General features: G+C 35.5%; 1 protein-coding gene across 2 annotated transcripts in view; it reads left to right on the top strand.

The window, feature by feature from the left end:
* LOC138692028 (zinc finger protein 235-like) overlaps positions 1 to 19911 on the top strand; it is a 28658-nt gene that overhangs the window by 4967 nt on the left and 3780 nt on the right. Inside the window, exons 2-5 of one of the 2 annotated variants that reach the window (XM_069814837.1) lie at positions 4601 to 4698; positions 8378 to 8515; positions 8697 to 8776; positions 16609 to 17600. In XM_069814837.1, the coding sequence (XP_069670938.1) occupies positions 4606 to 4698; positions 8378 to 8515; positions 8697 to 8776; positions 16609 to 17596 (1299 nt within the window). In that variant the 5' untranslated portion in view covers positions 4601 to 4605 and the 3' untranslated portion in view covers positions 17597 to 17600. Of the gene's footprint in view, positions 1 to 4600; positions 4699 to 8377; positions 8516 to 8696; positions 8777 to 12330; positions 14875 to 16608; positions 17601 to 19911 lie in introns of those variants that run through there. The other variant, XM_069814838.1, reaches the window with a different exon arrangement.

Raw genomic sequence — 19911 nt, 5'->3', positions numbered from 1 at the left:
GAGTGCCTTAGATGAGAGGCTCGGGACAGAAACAGTTTTGCTGTAGCGCATGCGCGGACCTCTCGTGCAGTGGGAGCGTGATCCTTACTTGAATTTATTTTTGCGTGTACTTGCAGATTAAATGATTGAGATTCCTTCTTGCTCCGATTACAGGCCTTGCATTTACGAAGGTTATGTTATGTTATGTTAGGTTAGCTTAGATTAGCTTTGGTTAGGTTAGATTAGTTTTGGTTAGGTTAGCTTAGCTTAGGTTAGGTTAGCTTTGGTTAGGTTAGGTTAGCTTTGGTTAGGTTAGGTTAGCTTTGGTTAGGTTAGCTTGATTTGATTCGTCCATGTAGTAGTTAAAATTATATAATATGATAGTTTTTGATTCGTAATATTGTTAAAAAATAATAGGCCTATAATGAAAGCGGTGAATAATTTCATGGTCCTTAATTTTTTTTTTTTCGTAAAAGGCTAGGTATTTTTCTATAGGCCAGAAATAAAACAGCAACGCCGTCATAATTACGTACTTTACGCTTTGGCGAACATTAACCGGAAATTTACTTTCCGTCATTTTAATTGTTTTCCGTGAAACACTCCTTTTTTCCTGTTAATTTCCTTGTGATAACCTAGTTTATTATCTTATTACATCTTCATTTTCTTTTAATGCGTTCAAAAAACAGCCGTTGTACTACATAAAACCTTGAACTTGACTAATGGAGTGAATTATTTAAGAATATAGTCGCGAATTTGACTACCACCATTTCGATTATATTTTGTTTGATACGGCTCGGTACGGCCCGGTGACTAGTGGCCAGCGAGTAGAGTCGACTATCGATATTGGTCTGCCGTGCGTATTATCCAGTTGTTCCATAAATTTCAACTCTTTGCCGAATAAAATTTCATATCGAATTATTTTCTTGGGGCTGGATGGGGCGAAGGAAATAATACATAAAAAACAAAATTCAAATAATAGTTGTGGTACAAAATATGATGAAACAAGATATGAGTCAAGGGGTACTCCTTGCAAATTATGTTATTGCTTTGGAAATCGCGAAATCATTGAAGTACTATAACGAAGGACAGTTCATTAAAACATGTCCGAATAATATTGCTATGACCAATACAAAGGAGGATAAGGGATATTGAAACACTAGCTGAACGAGAAATGAAATGAAAGATGCGTCAGACTGTGGTCTAATCTCTCGCCTTAGGTGGAAACTTTGATATTGATACAATAGTTATGAGATTATATTCATATGTATTAATTCTTTTTTTTTAAGTTAATACTTCCATACTAGAATGTATTTTCCTGTTTGTGGTTATGTATTCAGTCTCTTTTTTTATTCTATATATTTTTTTATTATCATTATTTTAAAGTTAATACTGATTGTGTATATGTATTCAATCTCTCTTTTTTTACTTTATTATGTTTATATTACTTTTAAGTTAATATTTGTATACTGGTATGTATTTTTCTGTATGTTATTTGATCCTGGTTGAGTGGAAGAGAAGGCCTAATGGCCTTAACTCTGCCAGGGAAAATAAAACTATAAAACTAAAACCACAGTCTACTATATACAGTCGCGAAGCTTGAGGTGATTTTTTGGAAATCTCATGATTAGCGGTTAGCAATTAGACACAATAGACTGTCCACGGTCGACTTTGGACTGAATCGTATTTCCATCGAGTGCTAGCTCGTTGCGTATTTCACATTGATGCTTGTGAAATGTTCGTTATTGGTTGTAATGAAAATGTTAATGGCTAAAATACAATAATTGGAATAATAATATTTTACTAGAGACGTAGAAAAATTAAGTTTGTTTTAATGAAATTTATTGATCACGTTTTATTTTCAATTCTGGTGGTATTATTATTGCTTAGGCCTACTTTTTTTTTTTTCAAAGGATATGTTTTTAATTACAGCTGTTAATTTTGTTGTTATTTTTATTTGTTACTTTATTAGAGACGTAGAAAAAGTCTGTTACAATAAAATTTATTGATCACGTTTTGTTTCCAATTCTGGTGTGATTATTATTGCTTAACCTCAACTACGTAAGCCTACACTACAAGTACCGGTACACGTACATAAGTTAATCCATTAATTCATATTTCCATTATTATTATTATTGTAAAGGGAAATGAAAATTAATATTTATTGGTTTCATAGTTAATTATCGCTATAATCTTGAATGAGTGAAGCGATTATAGTAAATTTCAGTTCGTTTTGCACAAACAAAAATAATATTAACCTATTTCTTGCAGGTATCTTCGAGTTTATGGTGGAATTTAATATACTTCATTAAAATAATAAATTAACTTTATGCATTTAATATTTCAATAATGGAAGGAAGGTGTTAATTTTTCCAAAAGAACACAACGACATATTTTGTCGGCTGCTAGGAGAGAGATCTGCGATGATGAGGCGATAGTAGCGATCCTAGTGGTGGGCAACTATCCATGTTTGCATTTTTACTACATATTGAGCTTCGCAAGTGTATATAGTAGACTGTGCTAAAACTAGAACTGGTTATGTTCACCCGGGGAGTTACGAAGAATCTCTCTGCATAAGAATATTTGCTCGATGTCATTGCACTTAAAGGAAATACAACAGCATGAAGAAATGAATCTGAACATAAAGCAACTCGTGTCTCTAATAACAGACGACACTCGAAATATAACTTTAAAATTATTTACTAGGTGGACTGGCGTGTGAAGAGAGCTGGAAATAAGTGAGGATATAAAAGGTTGCCATTGTGTAACACGCCAGACTAGCTTAGATTTATTTAAAATGCTCTCCATAGAAAAATGTCTATAGTCCTATCTTACGTCACCTGTCGCTACAAAATATTGCTGCTATGTTTCGCTTTACATTCAGTATATTTCCGAACATTTGTTTTCTGAATAAAAACTTGTAAAAACTAAACAAAAATCATGAGTGCCATACGAAAATATACGAGTTGTATTAAGGGTGGTATAGTGGTATATTGTGGCGTATTTTCCTACCTTGTTGTGGCACAGTAAAAATTGAGGTGAAATAAACTATAATTTGTCCATCTACAAATGATTATTGTGTAGTTTATGCCAGGTGCTTGTGTTGAGAGTCCGCCACTGAAATCCGAACAGAGTGCTGTATACTCCTTGATTGATATGTATTGCGGCTTGCGTCCAGCGACGTCATCACGAGTACAAATTTGGCGATGGCTGCTGTGTAACTTGTCCCTGGAATCATGTGCTCACCTGTGCTCGAGTACGCATTATTTGTTTGTGTTCCGTAAAGGCTGGTTCAAAATAAACCGGGAACGGAAACGAGAACGAGAACGTAAATATTATGCAAATCAAGAATTCAGGTATAACTCACTGTAAAGTTGATTTGAATAATTTCGAGGGAAAAATTGTTCCGGAGCCGGGTATCGAACCCGGGACCTTTGGTTTAACGTACCAAGGCTCTACCACTGAGCTACCCGGGAACTCCAACCGACACCGATCCAATTTTTCCCTCTATATCCACAGACTTCAAAGTGGGCTGACAACCGTCAAGCAACCAACTTCGAGTGCACACTAACTCCGTGTGACTAAAATTGTGGTTTTCTGTTAACGAAGAGTGACGTGTATTATGCAAATCAAGATTTCAGGTATAACTCCCTGTAAAGTTGATTTGAATAATTTCGAAGGAAAAATTGTTCCGGAGCCGGGTATCGAACCCGGGACCTTTGGTTTAACGTACCAAGGCTCTACCACTGAGCTAACCGGGAACTCCAACCGACACCGATCCAATTTTTCTCTCTATATCCACAGACCTCAAAGTGGGCTGACAACCGTCAAGCAACCAACTTCGAGTGCAAACTAACTCCGTGTGACTTAAATTGTGGTTTTCTGTTAACGAACAGTGACGTGTATTATGCAAATCAAGATTTCAGGTATAACTTCAGGTATTTGAATAATTTCGAGGGAAAAATTGTTCCGGAGCCGGGTATCGAACCCGGGACCTTTGGTTTAACGTACCAAGGCTCTACCACTGAGCTACCCGGGAACTCTAACCGACACCGATCCAATTTTTCTCTCTATATCCACAGACCTCAAAGTGGGCCTACAACCGTCGAGCAACCAACTTCGAGTGCACACTAACTCCGTGTGACTTAAATGGTGGTTTTCTGTTAATGAACAGTGACGTGTATTATGCAAATCAAGATTTCAGGTATAACTCCCTGTAAAGTTGATTTGAATAATCGGTGTTGGTTAGAGTTCCCGGGTAGCTCAGTGGTAGAGCCTTGGTACGTTAAACCAAAGGTCCCGGGTTCGATACCCGGCTCCGGAACAATTTTTCCCTCGAAATTATTCAACGTAAATATTGTTAAAATAAATGTATTTAAATGTGAGCATTCACAATTAACTATTGTGAACGCTCATATTTAAGTGCGTTTATTTTAACATTTTTTTCCGTTCTCGTTCTCGTCGTTTCCGTTCCCGCTTTATTGTGAACCAGCCTTTAATCTGTATGGGTTCGCGCGCTCGTAGAAATACACAGATATCGAATTGTTATTTACCTAGCTAGTAACTGTATCCAAATAGCGTACAATGTGCTTGTAAATTTAAGTTACTTTATCTCTCTTTTCAGGCGTAATGGATGTGATCAAGATGGAACCTGATGTCGACCCACTTGCTATACAAACTAGTGGTAACGCTGAAGCAGATGAGAAGAAGCCTTTACCTGAGGTATATTAAGAGCAGTCACTATTTATTTTCTAAATGCGTCATTTGAACTAGGGAGGGGATTCCTTTGTAGTCAAATATTTACTATTGCACGTGATAAAACAAAATTAACGAATCTACGTAAGAGCTATTCCATCTCAAATCGACCGAAATATAGAGAAAATTGACCTTACAATTTCTGAATACAATAAAACTTTTTTTGTACGTAGAGAACTGTGATACAATGCTTTGTGCAAAGTTTGAGGCATCAGTACTTCATAGTGTTTAAATTAAAAATATTTAAATTTATCGTATTTTCATAAAATTAGCAACTTTAAACTGTTGTAGCTCCGAAACCCTTTCACCCAATGATCAAAATCATGGTTTATTTTGATGCTGAGAAATTAAAATTTATATTGACATATTAACAGATTTTCTTACATTTTACGGAAATGGAAAAATTTAGATTTTTCCTCATTAAGACGCCTTTGCCACCGAAAAAATACTTTAAAAATATATAGTTAGATTCCGCATTGAAAGTAGAAATAAACACATATTTTTTACTGATGGCACATTGATAAAGTATTGAATTACGCGCGTGAACTAACCAGCTGACTGTGAGGCGAGAGCTAGCCTAGGCAAGCAAGGCCAGGAGACAAACACGTGATGTTACGTCTAGCAGGGCATGGCTGGGCTAGCTTTATCACAGGTTTTCATAAACACAGGAGTAAAATGACGCCCAACGCTCGCTTATCTTCAATTCTCGGCCAGTGCGTGCGGTACTGCTCCGTTGAAGTCTAGGCATGTGAAAATAATTTATTTAATATCCCCGAAACTTATTGTCGTACCACTAAGCAAACAATGCCGAATCCCTCTTAATAATGCAAGGTTTTTCTCAATATTTTTTACATTTTTACAAATGGGCAAAAAGCTAACAGTAAGTAAAGTCAGATTATCTGTCTCTCTGTGTACAATAAAAATGAGGATTACTTCTTAACATAACCTACCAAATGTCAGCTTCAAAATAAGCTCTCGTCCAATGTTCTGCAGTAAATGATTCCAGAGTTCTGAGTGCTGAAAAAGGCTTCTTTTATAAAATACGCTAAATTTGTCGCTCAATAGTACGAAAACAGTTTGTCTTTCGATAGCGTATTTTTGAAAATGCACTCTCTTCAGCACCTTGTATAAATAGGGAAAAAATTAGAGTACCGTATAAAAAATGGAGGTTTTTTACTGATCGATTTCATATGGAATAGCCCGTAAAGCTTAATTTTCGGTCTACGGAATAAATCTGTTAAGGTAACAGTGATTATTAGAGGAGAAAAATTCGCTGCGGCGCTGGGGATCGAACCCGGGTCCATGGTTCTACGTACCAAATGCTCTAACCACTGAGCTACGCCGAAGTTCAATCCCACCACTGGATCGAATCCCTCTCTAGCGTTTTTCAACATATATGTTGACATATGAAGAGTTCGCGGGAAAAACGAATGTCACAGTTTTCTTAAGGTGATGTCATTATCTAATTCAATGGATCACTGCGAAATTTAATGTTGTTCTTATGAAAAATGGTAAAAAGGAGAATTATCACCACGAATACAGTAATCCTTTCCTTTATTTTCTATAGAAACAGCACTACATCTTGCAGTTATAGACTCAATTAGATCATTATCTAATCCTTAACAGAAATGTGACATTCATCGTTTTTCCCGCGAACTCTTCATATATTAAGTCAACTGCCATTATACAAGGCACGCACTCAACTGAGTGACTTGGTGGCCGGGATTCCAGTGTAATATGCATTGTTGAGCGAAGAATCTATTTAAAGATTAATTTTTAGTCCTTCAGAATATAGTGATATCTGTTATGGTAACAATGATTATTCGATCCGGTGCTCTCAGTTGAATATTCTAGACGACGTAAACAAGAATGACCCTTAGGGTACGTTATGAAAAGAAAATTTTAAAACATTATAACTACGGCTAGGATTTTGATGACCTATAAATCATGAAAAAATGTCCTAAAAACAATGCATTTATGACCTAAAACTCTTTCAAAAATGGCCTTGAAATGCCCTAAAAATTGACTTAGTAGGAGAATAGCATTGCTTAATATTTAGACTAGTAATTAAATTGATTTCTAATACCAACATTTAAATTTATTTAATTTTACACAATTTTTTCTAAGTGGTACACTTTAATTAATTATTTTACCTGGTGTAGTTTTTCCATGTAGTCCACCACAAGGCCACCCTTATCCGGAACTAGCAGGTATAGAGGAGTCTACTCGTATATTGAAGGGGTGGTTGGTCTGATCCATTACATAGGGTGTACTACGTTAAAATGACAATATTTGTGTAGAAAAACGATTAAAAATTATACAAAATAATGAATATTAATAAACAAAATATGTAGAGAAAATATCAAGTGAAATGAACATTTTACATTAATAATGGGGATTTATCGTCAAAATTAAATAAAAATGCCTAAAAAAAAAGACCGAATTAAACAAAAAATGCTCTCATGAGTTGAAACAGGCAAAAAATTAAAAAAATGCCCTAACAAATATGTCTTAATACACTCAGTTTATCACATAACATATAAATACTAAAGCAGCTATGTTTCTGGCTTACTAGAAAAAAGGATGCAATTTCATCAAAATCCTAGCTCTAATTATAACTGTAAAGGAAAACAAAAATACGATAGCCTCATTTTATGTTAAACGAACTAAATTGAAAATATTTTTAACCCTTCGATTTCATTTGAATTAAATATTCGGTAAACAAAACAAAAAAAAAAAAAACTTATCTTACGTTACACAACTCTAATTAATCATTAAAAAAATCTTCGTTTGTCGTACTACAAGAATTTTCTTCAACCAATTAGAAATAGTTCCCTCCCACTTTAATTTTTAAAGTAGTAGCCACTAAACTTACATACAAGAAATAAAATTTCTATTAGAAGCAATTGCGTGTGATATGTCTGCATTTCTCGTTCTCTCATCCATATCTCGCATTACGCGAACTGCAATAAACCTTTACGTGGCTGTCACAGTGCATCAATATTTAAAAATCCTTTGCAGAACGAAATGTGACATTAATTGGGATCAAATTTCTTCAATTTCAAGGAACAAAACTAAAATTTTTTCAGCCATTTCTTTATATTAATCTCATTAGAAGTTTTGATTTCTCTAGAGAAAATCAAAACTCGTGAGATTTAGTTCACTATTACACGATTAGAGGAAAATATATAAATATTAGAAGAAATAAAGTACTGGTACGCTAATACAATAAAATATTAATTTATTTACGAAAATGCGAAACTGTCTTGAAATTGTATTATTAAAAATATTCAGCTAAATGGCAGTAGTGTGTTATGATCTGCTGTTCTCTTGTCACCAGTTCTGCCAACTATACAATCTTAATTGAAATTGACTTACCTTGTATCGTGAAATATAGGAGAGTGAGCGTCTATTTGTGGAGTTGCACTGTATTCTAAATTCCCCATCCCCGCTACATCTTCGCAGTCTTTTTCATCTCTTGACCTAAGCACTTTCCAATTATGGCATCACTTTCACTTCCACTCTTAGCCCTTACTTTATTTTCGCGTGTGCTACTTGATTTTCAGTTATAGCTCTTTGGATCATCACCTATTCTCTTCGAATATATGTTACGTATTGCCCGATTACTTTGCTCTGTGTTTTGCAGGACGGAAATTTATTAGATTTGCATGTCACTGGAATGAAGATAGAACGTACAGACCATTGGTACGAACTGAAATCAGAGATGACATATGACGAAACTGCAGAGCCAAGAGACTTTCCCATCGTGAAGAGTGAAGCTGAGGTGAGTGCAGTTTATGAAGTGTGTTGGTCGGTAGTTCTCTGTCTGTTATTTACTGACTGATATGGCTGCTACAGTCGGGTGACCAGGGAATGCAATTGTTGCTCCGAATCTTTCAATTTGTTCATCCTGTAGTCATTCGTGAATATTTTGCATCCTTATTTTACATAATTTTCTCCTACAGAAAGAGTCTTGTAAGTTGGATCCAATGGAGGAAGTCAAACTGGAAGTATCGGCACAAGACGATGAAGTCTTAACTGAGTGGTGAGTGAAATCTATGAGTCCTTACATCAACCCTTGTTTCACCGCTTTATTTAAATCATGACAAAACAAATAAGTTAGTTGTTGTTTTTGTTGTTTTCTAATGCCAGGCGTTTGACAATAAAGTCATTTGACCTCTTGCACTCCAATATTTTTCAAAGATATTATCATGGCCAGCCACTGAAGCACAGATTTTGAGGTGTTCCGAATCCATTTCTTGGTTTGAGTTGCACAATGGGCAGTTAGGGGACTGATATATTCCAATTCTATGCAGGTGTTTGGCCAAACAATCATGGCCTGTTGCCAATCTAAATGCAGCTACAGACGATTTTCATGGTAAATCGGGAATTAACTGTGGATTTTGATGCAGAGAGTTCCATTTTTTCCCTTGGGATTGTGTTATCAAATTTTGTTTGTTGAAGTCTAATTATGTAGATTTAATAAATCTTCACAGAGTAATACGTAGATTTAGTAACAGGTCTGTAAGTAGCAGTGCTGCCCTTCTTTGCTAAAGCATCCGCATTCTCGTTTCCCAGGATTCCACAATGGGATGGTATCCATTGGAATACAATTCTTTTATTGAGTGATATTAATTGAGAGAGCATTTTAGTTATTTCTGCTGTTTGAGATGAAGGTGTCTGTTTAGAGGCTATTGATAGAATAGGTGCTTTGGAGTCTGACAATATAACTGCATTTTAAAATTTATTGATGTGGCATAGAAGATTCCTGAGACTTTCACTTATTGCAATGATTTCTCCATCGAAACTTGTTGTTCCATATCCAAGAGATCTATAAAGTGAGAAGAGACAGCACATAACACCTGCACCGGCACCTTGTTCTCTGGAGATCAAGGATCCGTCAGTGTATAAATGAAGCCAGTTTTGTGGAGGGTACCTAATATTAATTCTCTCTAAAGACAATTGTTTTGGTATTTCAGTATTTACTTCTGATTTTAGTATATCTTCTGTTAAATTTAGATTGTATTCTATATTTAAAGGGCTTGGTTTAACGAATAAGTTAGTTGTTTGGACGTAATTATTGTTTGTCTGAAAATATCAGTATACTCTGCGGTCTCAAATGGTATAAATTGAATTTTAGACCCGAGCAACGTTGCAATCAACAAAAAGCAAATTTTACACAAGGGAAAAAAACTTGCAAAAATTATAATGTTCTTCTAATGAGCAATAATTTAAAAAATCTGTAATGGTGCCAACTATTGATTTAGGCAAAAAAGGAAGTTTCCCATCGCATGCAGGATAACAGACATAATGCAGTTCTATGTTAATCTTACATTGGTTACAACGTTGCTCAGGTGAATGATTCGATATTATGAAATGTCTTATCACTATCGGCAATGCATGATCTACCGCTACTAATACCATTACTACAACTACTGGTGCTGAGCTGATGTGCTGCTGTGAAGCAAAATTCCTAGGTATATCAGTTCCACTTGTTGGGACGTGCTCAATAAATGAAAAAAAATTATTATTATTATTATGATTATTGTTATTATTATTATTATTATTATTATTATTATTACTTATTATTTATTATTATTTTGTATTTCCAAGAAACTAGTTCGATTAATTAAAATGTGTCTCAGTGAAACGTACAGCAGAGTTCGTATAGGTCAGTTTCTGACAGATGCTTTTCCAATTCACTGTGGGCTAAAGCAGGGAGATGCACTATCACCTTTACTTTTTAACTTTGCTCTACAGTATGCCATTAGGAAAGTTCAGAATAACAGAGAGGGCTTGTCTATGCGGATGACGTGAAAATGTTAGAAGAAAATCCACAAATGATTAGGGAAAACACGGGAATTTTACTGGAAGCAAGTAAAGAGATATGTTTGGAAGTAAATCCCGAAAAGACAAAGTATATGATTATGTCTCGTGACTGAAATATTGTACGAAATGCAAACATAAAAATTGGAAATTTATCCTTTGAAGAGGTGGACAAGTTCAAATATCTGGGAGCAACAGTAACAAATATAAATGATTCTCGAGATGAAATTAAACGCAGAATAAATATGGGAAATGCCTGTTATTATTCAGTTGAGAAGCTTTTATCATCCAGTCTGCTGTAAAAAAATCTGAAAGTTAGAATTTATAAAACAGTTATATTACCGGTTGTTCTGTATGGTTGTGAAACTTGGACTCTCACTCTGAGAGAGGAACATAGGTTAAAGGTGTTTGAGAATAAGGTGCGTAGGAAAATATTTGGGGCTAAGAAGAATGAAGTTAGAGGAGAATGGAGAAAGTTACACAACACAGAACTGCATGCATTATATTCTTCACCTGACATAATTAGGAACATTAAATCCAAACGTTTGAGATGGCCAGGGCATGTAGCACGTATGGGCGAATCCAGAAATGCATATAGAGTGTTAGTTGGGAGGCCGGAGGGAAAAAGACCGTTAGGAGAGCCGAGACGTAGATGGGAAGATAATATTAAAATGGATTTGAGGTAGGTGGGATGATGATAGAGACTGGATTAATCTTGCTCAGGATAGGGACCAATGGCGGGCTTATGTGAGGGCGGCAATGAACCTCCGGGTTCCTTAAAAGCCAGTAAGTAAGTATTATTATTATTATTATTATTATTATTATTATTATTATTATCATCATCATCATCATCATCATCATCTTCCTAACAAGTATTAGGCCAAGTGGCCTGTTACGGTCTCAAACTAGAATTTTCAGTCCATCTCTTCTTTGGACGGCCTAGAAATCTTTTGCCATATGGATGGTAATGAAGCAGTGCTTTTGGAATTCTGCATCGATTCATTCGTTCGAGATGACCCTTCCACTGAAGTTGATATTTGCTGATGAACTGCATAATGGGTTCTATTTGAAGTTCTTGCATTAGGTCCTCATTTTTTTTTATGATCCCAGGTGGGAACCCCACCAATTGCACCTCTTTGGGCTAGCAACCCATTGAGCGTCATTTTTACATTGGTTTCAAGTCTCAACAGAAGCCTCGGATTATTATTATTATTATTATTATTAATAATATTAATATTATTATAATTATTACTACTACTACCAATTCTAGAGTGATTAGTACTACTACTACTACTACTACTACTACCACCAATTCTAGAGCGATTATTATTATTATTATTATTATTATTATTATTCGACAACCATAATTGCAGATTCGATCAATTCAGTTAGTTCACAATTGATATATATTTTTTTTCTTACAAACATTTCTCTTTATTGTAATTTTCATTTTATTTTGATGCTATAATATATTACAGATTACTTATGAATTTCGCATTCACCTTTGTTTTGTTTGTATTTATTAATTTTATTATAACATTATTACCGTAGCCTATATCAATTGTCTTGGACCACTATTCACTAAGAACTCTTGACTACTACATTGATATTTATAATTAAGAAATGAAATTAGATTATTGCTACAATATTAACGAAGTGTGCAAATCCACTATTAATTTCTGATATATATTGGAGTGCTTATGGCATATAATGTCCATATTGCTAACTCGTGATTTAGACATTCTTTCCACTAATGGCACATATAATTGTCAGTGTTGCAGTCAGCCATAATAGTGGAGTTGCAACATTTTGCGAAAATATTCCACAACAAGAAGATGTGCATAGCGACGGGAAGAAATACGATTGTGACGTTTGTGGAAAGTGTTTTCCCGACATTGCAAGTCTTAAAACCCATGGCCTGGTACACAAATGCGACAAGCGATTCAGTTGTGATGAGTGTGGGAAGTGTTTTTCGCGCTGGGTAAATCTCACCAGGCATTCACGCGTTCACAGAAACACGAAGCCATTCAGTTGTGACGTGTGTCGAAAGTGTTTTTCGAGCTCGGAAAATCTCAATATGCATTCACAAATACACTCAGGCGAGAAACTATTCAGCTGTGACGTGTGTGGAAAGTGTTTTTCGGACTCGAAAAGTCTTGATATACATTCATATGGACACACAGGCCAGAAACCATTGACCTGTGACGTTTGTGGAAAGGGTTTCTCGTGCTCTGCTCACCTAGAGAGGCATTCACGCGTGCACACAGGCGAGAAGCCATTCACTTGTGACGTGTGTGGTAAGAGTTTTGCGGGAATGGAAAATCTTAAATGGCATTCACGCTTACACACCGGCGAAAAGCCTTTGAATTGTCATGTTTGTGGTAAACGTTTCTCGTTTGAGGGAAGTCTTAAATGCCATATACGCGATGTGTGTGGGAAGACGAAAGCAGAATCCAGTAACCTAAAAACACATTCACGTGTGGTCACAGGCAAAAAGCAGTACTAGTGTAGTAATTGGGAAATACTTTGCGGACTGTAGTTATTTCAAAAGGAATGCACGGTTACACTATCATTAAATACCTTACTATAATAATACAGGACAGCTAGCAGTTTACGTGCGAACGACGATGGTGCTGCTACCTACCTGCCGGGATTGAGATACTCGCGAAACAAGCTGTAATCAACTGCAATGTATATTGTTGCTGGCCTAGTTAATTTGTTAATAGTTTTATGAATTAGTATTAGTGTTAAAATATCAGGGTGTATATGTGCTGTTTATAATTGTGACAATTGCAGCATTACAAATTGCTCCAAATCGTACTTTCGATTTGCGACAGTTCATAAAACGTAAGTCTACAACATTTTATAGTAGGCCTAATTCCTTCTTTGTGTTGATAGAAAAATACAAATTATTATTTTTTTTATTTAGACCTAATAAATAAATAGAAGTTAAAATGTATTGGATTTTAAGGTTTTATCAAATTAAGTTTTATTGTTCTCCTCATGCCTTTACTAATTATGACAAGCATCATATTACTATCAATTTTATCTTTGCAGTTGTCAGCAATGCGTATATAAAACATTACTGTAAATTCGTTCCTAATATCAGATTGATTTTGTCTCGGTAAACCAAAGAAAAAATATGTAACAATTAATTACGGAAAGTAATATGAAGTATGCAAATTTCTCATAATATGCAGCTTTGATATAAGATAATAATTTTACATTAAATATTATACAACATTTCTTACGTGTATCTTATATAATTCCACATTAGTAACTCACGTTTTAAACAATAGTCCAAATCTCGCTATGTTAATATTTGTATATGTGGACGTAATTCCATCCTTCTGCGCTAGATGTCAGGTCCCCGATATTTCGCACTCACGCCAATGCTGCTAGAATACAGCTGTCCGGTATTATTATAGTGAGGTATTTGCTATTATATCTGACAAGACCTACGTTGAATGGAGTACTGCCGAAACTCATTCACGTGTAACACATTTCAGAGACACTTTAGTTGCGATGTGTTTCTGGAAGAGATGTGGGGCATGATAACGTTTTGTAGTCAAATCTCTGAACTGTGACAATTTCGGATTAATCGCTGTTAGCAGGTACTAGTGATTTTGTTACTATGTGATTTTTTTTTTTCGGGTGGCTGCTAGCGAATGCAAATGTCTCTGATCACGAGCCAGTAGTCGTTTTTGTTTATCGCTTTTCTTCAAATTTAATTGATACAGCGCCATAATAGGGCCAAATCCGCTTATTCTTAGTAAAGAGATTTTATTGTCTGAGTGTCATTTACATAGTAACAACAGTAGTTTTTGTGAAACTATTGTAACAACGAAAAGTGCGATCTCTCTCATTCTAACTCGTTGCTAGAAACTTTACAATTTAGGTAGGCATGTGTTATAACGGCAAAATATAGAATTATCTTAGTTTCTTATGCGAGGAACTTCTGTTGTGGAGAATTGTGTATTTAACATCTCACAATCACAGCTGATGATCAATTTTTGGAGCTGATAAAAAAGATGAAGTGGTGGAGAGTGTTGGTGGAATGGCGAAGGAAAAAGTGAGAAACATTCACCTTGGATTTGTCCACTATAAATAATCCTTGCCATCGTCAAATTTAATATATGAGATACCAAGATATCTGTAGCAGAGGTCTGCATCGGATGTTTTCGCTCGAGCGCCAAGTAGTTCATAGCATAATCCAATAGGTAGCGCTCATGCATGATGGGTAAAATTGTCACGAGCGATAAATCCTCGAACGGTATAAGCCGAGCATTAGACATTCGTTCTTGTTACAGTGATGAACTGTGTAGTAACATTGTAGATATTTATCATCTCAAAACTTTGCAGTGTTTAACTAACCTCTCCATAGCACAACTTCAAAACTTGCTTTAAAACGTAATATAAATTTTGTAGGTAAATGTGTGTGTTTTTTTTTTTTTTTTTTTTTTTTTTTCCCCCCCACACAGGAGTGATTTTGTTTTTGCCACATCTGATAGATGTTATTGGGTGTAAATGTAATTATTATAAACGGAGAACACAATCACAATAATGCAAGAACTGTATCAAGTTTTCTAGTAATAATAATAATAATAATAATAATAATAATAATAATAATAATAATAAATAATAATAATAATAATCTCTAATAATTAGTGCATCAATCTTTGCGCCTGTAACAGTTGTGCAGCATGATTATTCGTTTTATTATATTTTCTGTGACGTTATCTCTGTACTAATATTGTTATTAATCTACTGCTATATCAATAATATTTTGTAAAACGTTTCTACATTGTCGCAGTATATAGGCGGAACACTATATGGACCTATCATATATATTTTTTTCAGTAGGTTATTTTACGACGCTTTATCAACAGCTTTGGTTATTTAGCGTCTGAGTGATATGAAGGTGATATTGCCTGTGAAATGAGTTGGGGTCCAACAGCGTAAATTACCCAGCATTTGCTTATATTGGGTTGAGGGAAAACCCCGGAAGAAACCTCAACCATGTAACTTGTCCCGACTGGGAATCGAACCCGGGCCACCTGGTTTCGTGGCTAGACGCGCTAACCGTTACTTCACAGGCGTGGACCCTATCATATATATGTGGTAAATCAAATATTGAATAATTATTAATTAGCAATAATAACTGTATATCGAAGTTTTTAATACTATTTTATTTATAACTTCATGTTCCTGTTTTAGTACGTTCCATTGACTGTTCCATTAGACGTTTGTCATAAACGCAGAAAATAAAGCCTTATTTTTACCGTGTGAGCAAAACATATGTGTATCTTATCTGTCGCCTTCCGTACGAGATAAGACATGTCGGTGAGATGACCTTGTACTGTGCTTCTATTACGAGCGTATCATGATCGATCGTATCTCACTCGAGGGTGCGACACTCGACTATTCATAACTTCATGTTCCAGTTTCGATACGTTCCATTGACTGTTCCATTAAACGTTTGTCATAAACGTAGAAAATAAAGCCCTATTTTTACTGTGTGAGCAAAACATATGTGTATCTTATCTGTCGCCTTCCATACAAGATAAGACATGTCGGTGAGATGACCTTGTACTGTGCTTCTATTCATTACGAGCGTATCACGACCGATCTTATCTCACTCGAGGGTGCGACACTCGACCGAGTTCAAGCGAGCGATTTAACTCCAATGCAGCACTCTGGTCTGTACATTAAAATAAAGAATGGTAAAGGCTATCTACCCCTCATCTTAAACACTAACATACATTTCTTCGTCCACACCTGTGGAGTAACGGTTAGCACGTCTAGCCGCGAAACCAGGTGGCCCGGGTTCGATTCCCGGTCGGGACAAGTTACCTGGTTGAGGTTTTTTCCGGGGTTTTCCCTCAACCCAATATGAGCAAATGCTGGGTAACTTACGGTGTTGGACCCTGGACTCATTTCACCGGCATTGTCACCTTCATCTCATTCAGACGCTAAATAACCAAAGCTGTTGATAAAGCGTCGTAAAGTAACCTACTAAAATAAAAATAAATACATTTCTTCTGGTCTTAGGTTTGAAGCTAGAACGGCGTGCCCTGGATGTGATATGAAGCTTATGGATTTCGCAGTAACTCTTAGAAATCCAGTAGAATGGATGGGTTTTCTGGTATCGCACGGTATTTTCCGGCAGTCAGTGGCGTGCCCAACGTGTGGGGACATCAGACATTTGGTAATAGGGAGGAACGACAAGTGTTATTACAGGTGCAACAATCGTCACGGCAAGGCACAGAGATGTAATTTTGAACGCAGTGCTCGACAAGGTACTTTCGTCGGCGGAAGCAAGTTATCCGTTGAGCAAATTCTGAAGTTCTGTGCTCTCTGGTGCCTTCTACCAAATCCTAGGTACAGAGTACTACGGGAAGAAACCAACATTACGGACAAAACTGCTACAGACTGGTCAAGCTTCTGTCGGGAGGTGTGCTTGGGTTGGGTGTACGACAACAGGCGGCAGATAGGAGGCCCTGGAAATTTAGTGGAGATCCATGAGAGCAAATTTGGACCACCAGATTACAACAGAGACAAACGCATTGAGGGGCAGTGGGTTTTTTGCGGTGTAGAACGCGGAAGTGCTGGGAACTTCTTCCTGGTGCCTGTACAGAACCGAAACGCGGAAACGTTGGTAGAAATAATCAGTCAGTGGATTCTTCCTGGGACGACAATAGTGTCAGACTGCTGGGGAGCTTATAACGCCTTGGAAAATGAAGACTTCCAGCAGCTCCTTCTTGACCATTCCGTGGCGATTGTTGACACGGCCGGCAGCGAGGAGATCCACATCGAGGATAGCTTCACGTGCCCAGCGGGACAGACCTTGCCGATACACACTCAGGACATCGAGATGAAGTTGCGATCTATCAAGAATTCGATGCCTGTGTTCGGCCGAAAAAAGGAGCACTTGGAGGGCTACTTTGCAGAGTACATATTCAAGTCGAACTTCCCCAGGTCTCGTCTGTTGTGCGAGTTCTTCAAAAGGGCGGCACTGATGTACCCGCCACAACCATAATTTGGTAAGTATTAATGTAGACCTAACCTCTAATATGATACTACCCACCTAATCAAACCTCTCATGTAATACTAAACACCTAATCTAACCTAACATTTATTAACCTAACTTAACATCATCTTTCATATGATACTACACACTAATCTAACCTAACCTTTATTAACCTAACTTAACATCATATGATACTAAACACCTAATCTAACCTAACTTAACATCATCTCTCATATGATACTACACACCAAATCTAACCTAACCTTTATTAACCTAACTTAACATCATATGATACTACACACCTAATCTAACCTAACATTTATTAACCTAACTTAACATCATCTCTCATGTGATACTACACACCAAATCTAACCTAACCTTTATTAACCTAACTTAACATCATATGATACTACACACCTAATCTAACCTAACATTTATTAACCTAACTTAACATCATATAATACTACACACCAAATCTAACCTAACCTTTATTAACCTAACTTAACATCATATGATACTACACACCTAATCTAACCTAACATTTATTAACCTAACTTAACATCATCTCTCATATGATACTACACACCAAATCTAACCTAACCTTTATTAACCTAACTTAACATCATATGATACTACACACATAATCTAATCTAACATTTATTAACCTAACTTAACATAATCTCTCATATGATACTACACACCAAATCTAACCTAACCTTTATTAACCTAACTTAACATCATATGATACTACACACCTAATCTAACCTAACATTTATTAACCTAACTTAACATCATCTCTCATATGATACTACACACCAAATCTAACCTAACCTTTATTAACCTAACTTAACATCATATGATACTGCACACCTAATCTAACCTAACATTTATTAACCTAACTTAACATCATATAATACTACACACCTAATCTAACCTAACATTTATTAACCTAACTTAACATCATATAATCCTACACACCTAATTCAACCTAACATTTATTAACCTAACTTAACATCATCTCTCATATGATACTACACACCAAATCTAACCTAACCTTTATTAACCTAACTTAACATCATATGATACTACACACCTAATCTAATCTAACATTTATTAACCTAACTTAACATCATCTCTCATATGATACTACACACTAATCTAACCTCTCACATAATACTAAACACCTAATCTAACCTAACATTTATTAACCTAACTTAACATCATCTCTCATATGACACTACACACCAAATCTAACCTAACCTTCATTAACCTAACTTAACATCATATGATACTACACACCTAATCTAACGTAACCTTTATTAACCTAACTTAATATCATATGATACTACACACCTAATCTAACCTAACATTTATTAACCTAACATCATATAATACTACACACCTAATCTAACCTAACATTTATTAACCTAACTTAACATCATATAATCCTACACACCTAATTCAACCTAACTTTTATTAACCTAACTTAACATCATCTCTCATATGATACTACACACCAAATCTAACCTAACCTTTATTAACCTAACTTAACATCATATGATACTACACACCTAATCTAATCTAACATTTATTAACCTAACTTAACATCATCTCTCATATGATACTACACACTAATCTAACCTCTCACATAATACTAAACACCTAATCTAACCTAACATTTATTAACCTAACTTAACATCATCTCTCATATGACACTACACACCAAATCTAACCTAACCTTCATTAACCTAACTTAACATCATATGATACTACACACCTAATCTAACGTAACCTTTATTAACCTAACTTAATATCATATGATACTACACACCTAATCTAACCTAACATTTATTAACCTAACTTTACATCATATAATACTACACACCTAATCTAACCTAACATTTATTAACCTAACTTAACATCATATAATACTTCACACCTAATCTAACCTAACATTTATTAACCTAACTTAACATCATCTCTCATATGATACTACACACCAAATCTAACCTAACCTTTATTAACCTAACTTAACATCATATGATACTACACACCTAATCTAATCTTACATTTATTAACCTAACTTAACATCATCTCTCATATGATACTACACACTAATCTAACCTCTCATATAATACTAAACACCTAATCTAACCTAACATTTATTAACCTAACTTATCATCTCTCATATGATACTACACACCAAATCTAACCTAACCTTTATTAACCTAACTTATCAAATGATACTACACACCTAATCTTACCTAACATTTATTAACCTAACTTAACATCATCTCTCATATGATACTAAACACTAAATCTAA

Source organism: Periplaneta americana, chromosome 16, assembly GCF_040183065.1.
Source record: "Periplaneta americana isolate PAMFEO1 chromosome 16, P.americana_PAMFEO1_priV1, whole genome shotgun sequence".
Lineage (NCBI taxonomy): Eukaryota > Metazoa > Arthropoda > Insecta > Blattodea > Blattidae > Periplaneta > Periplaneta americana.
This window is presented reverse-complemented; position numbering and strand designations above follow the sequence as displayed.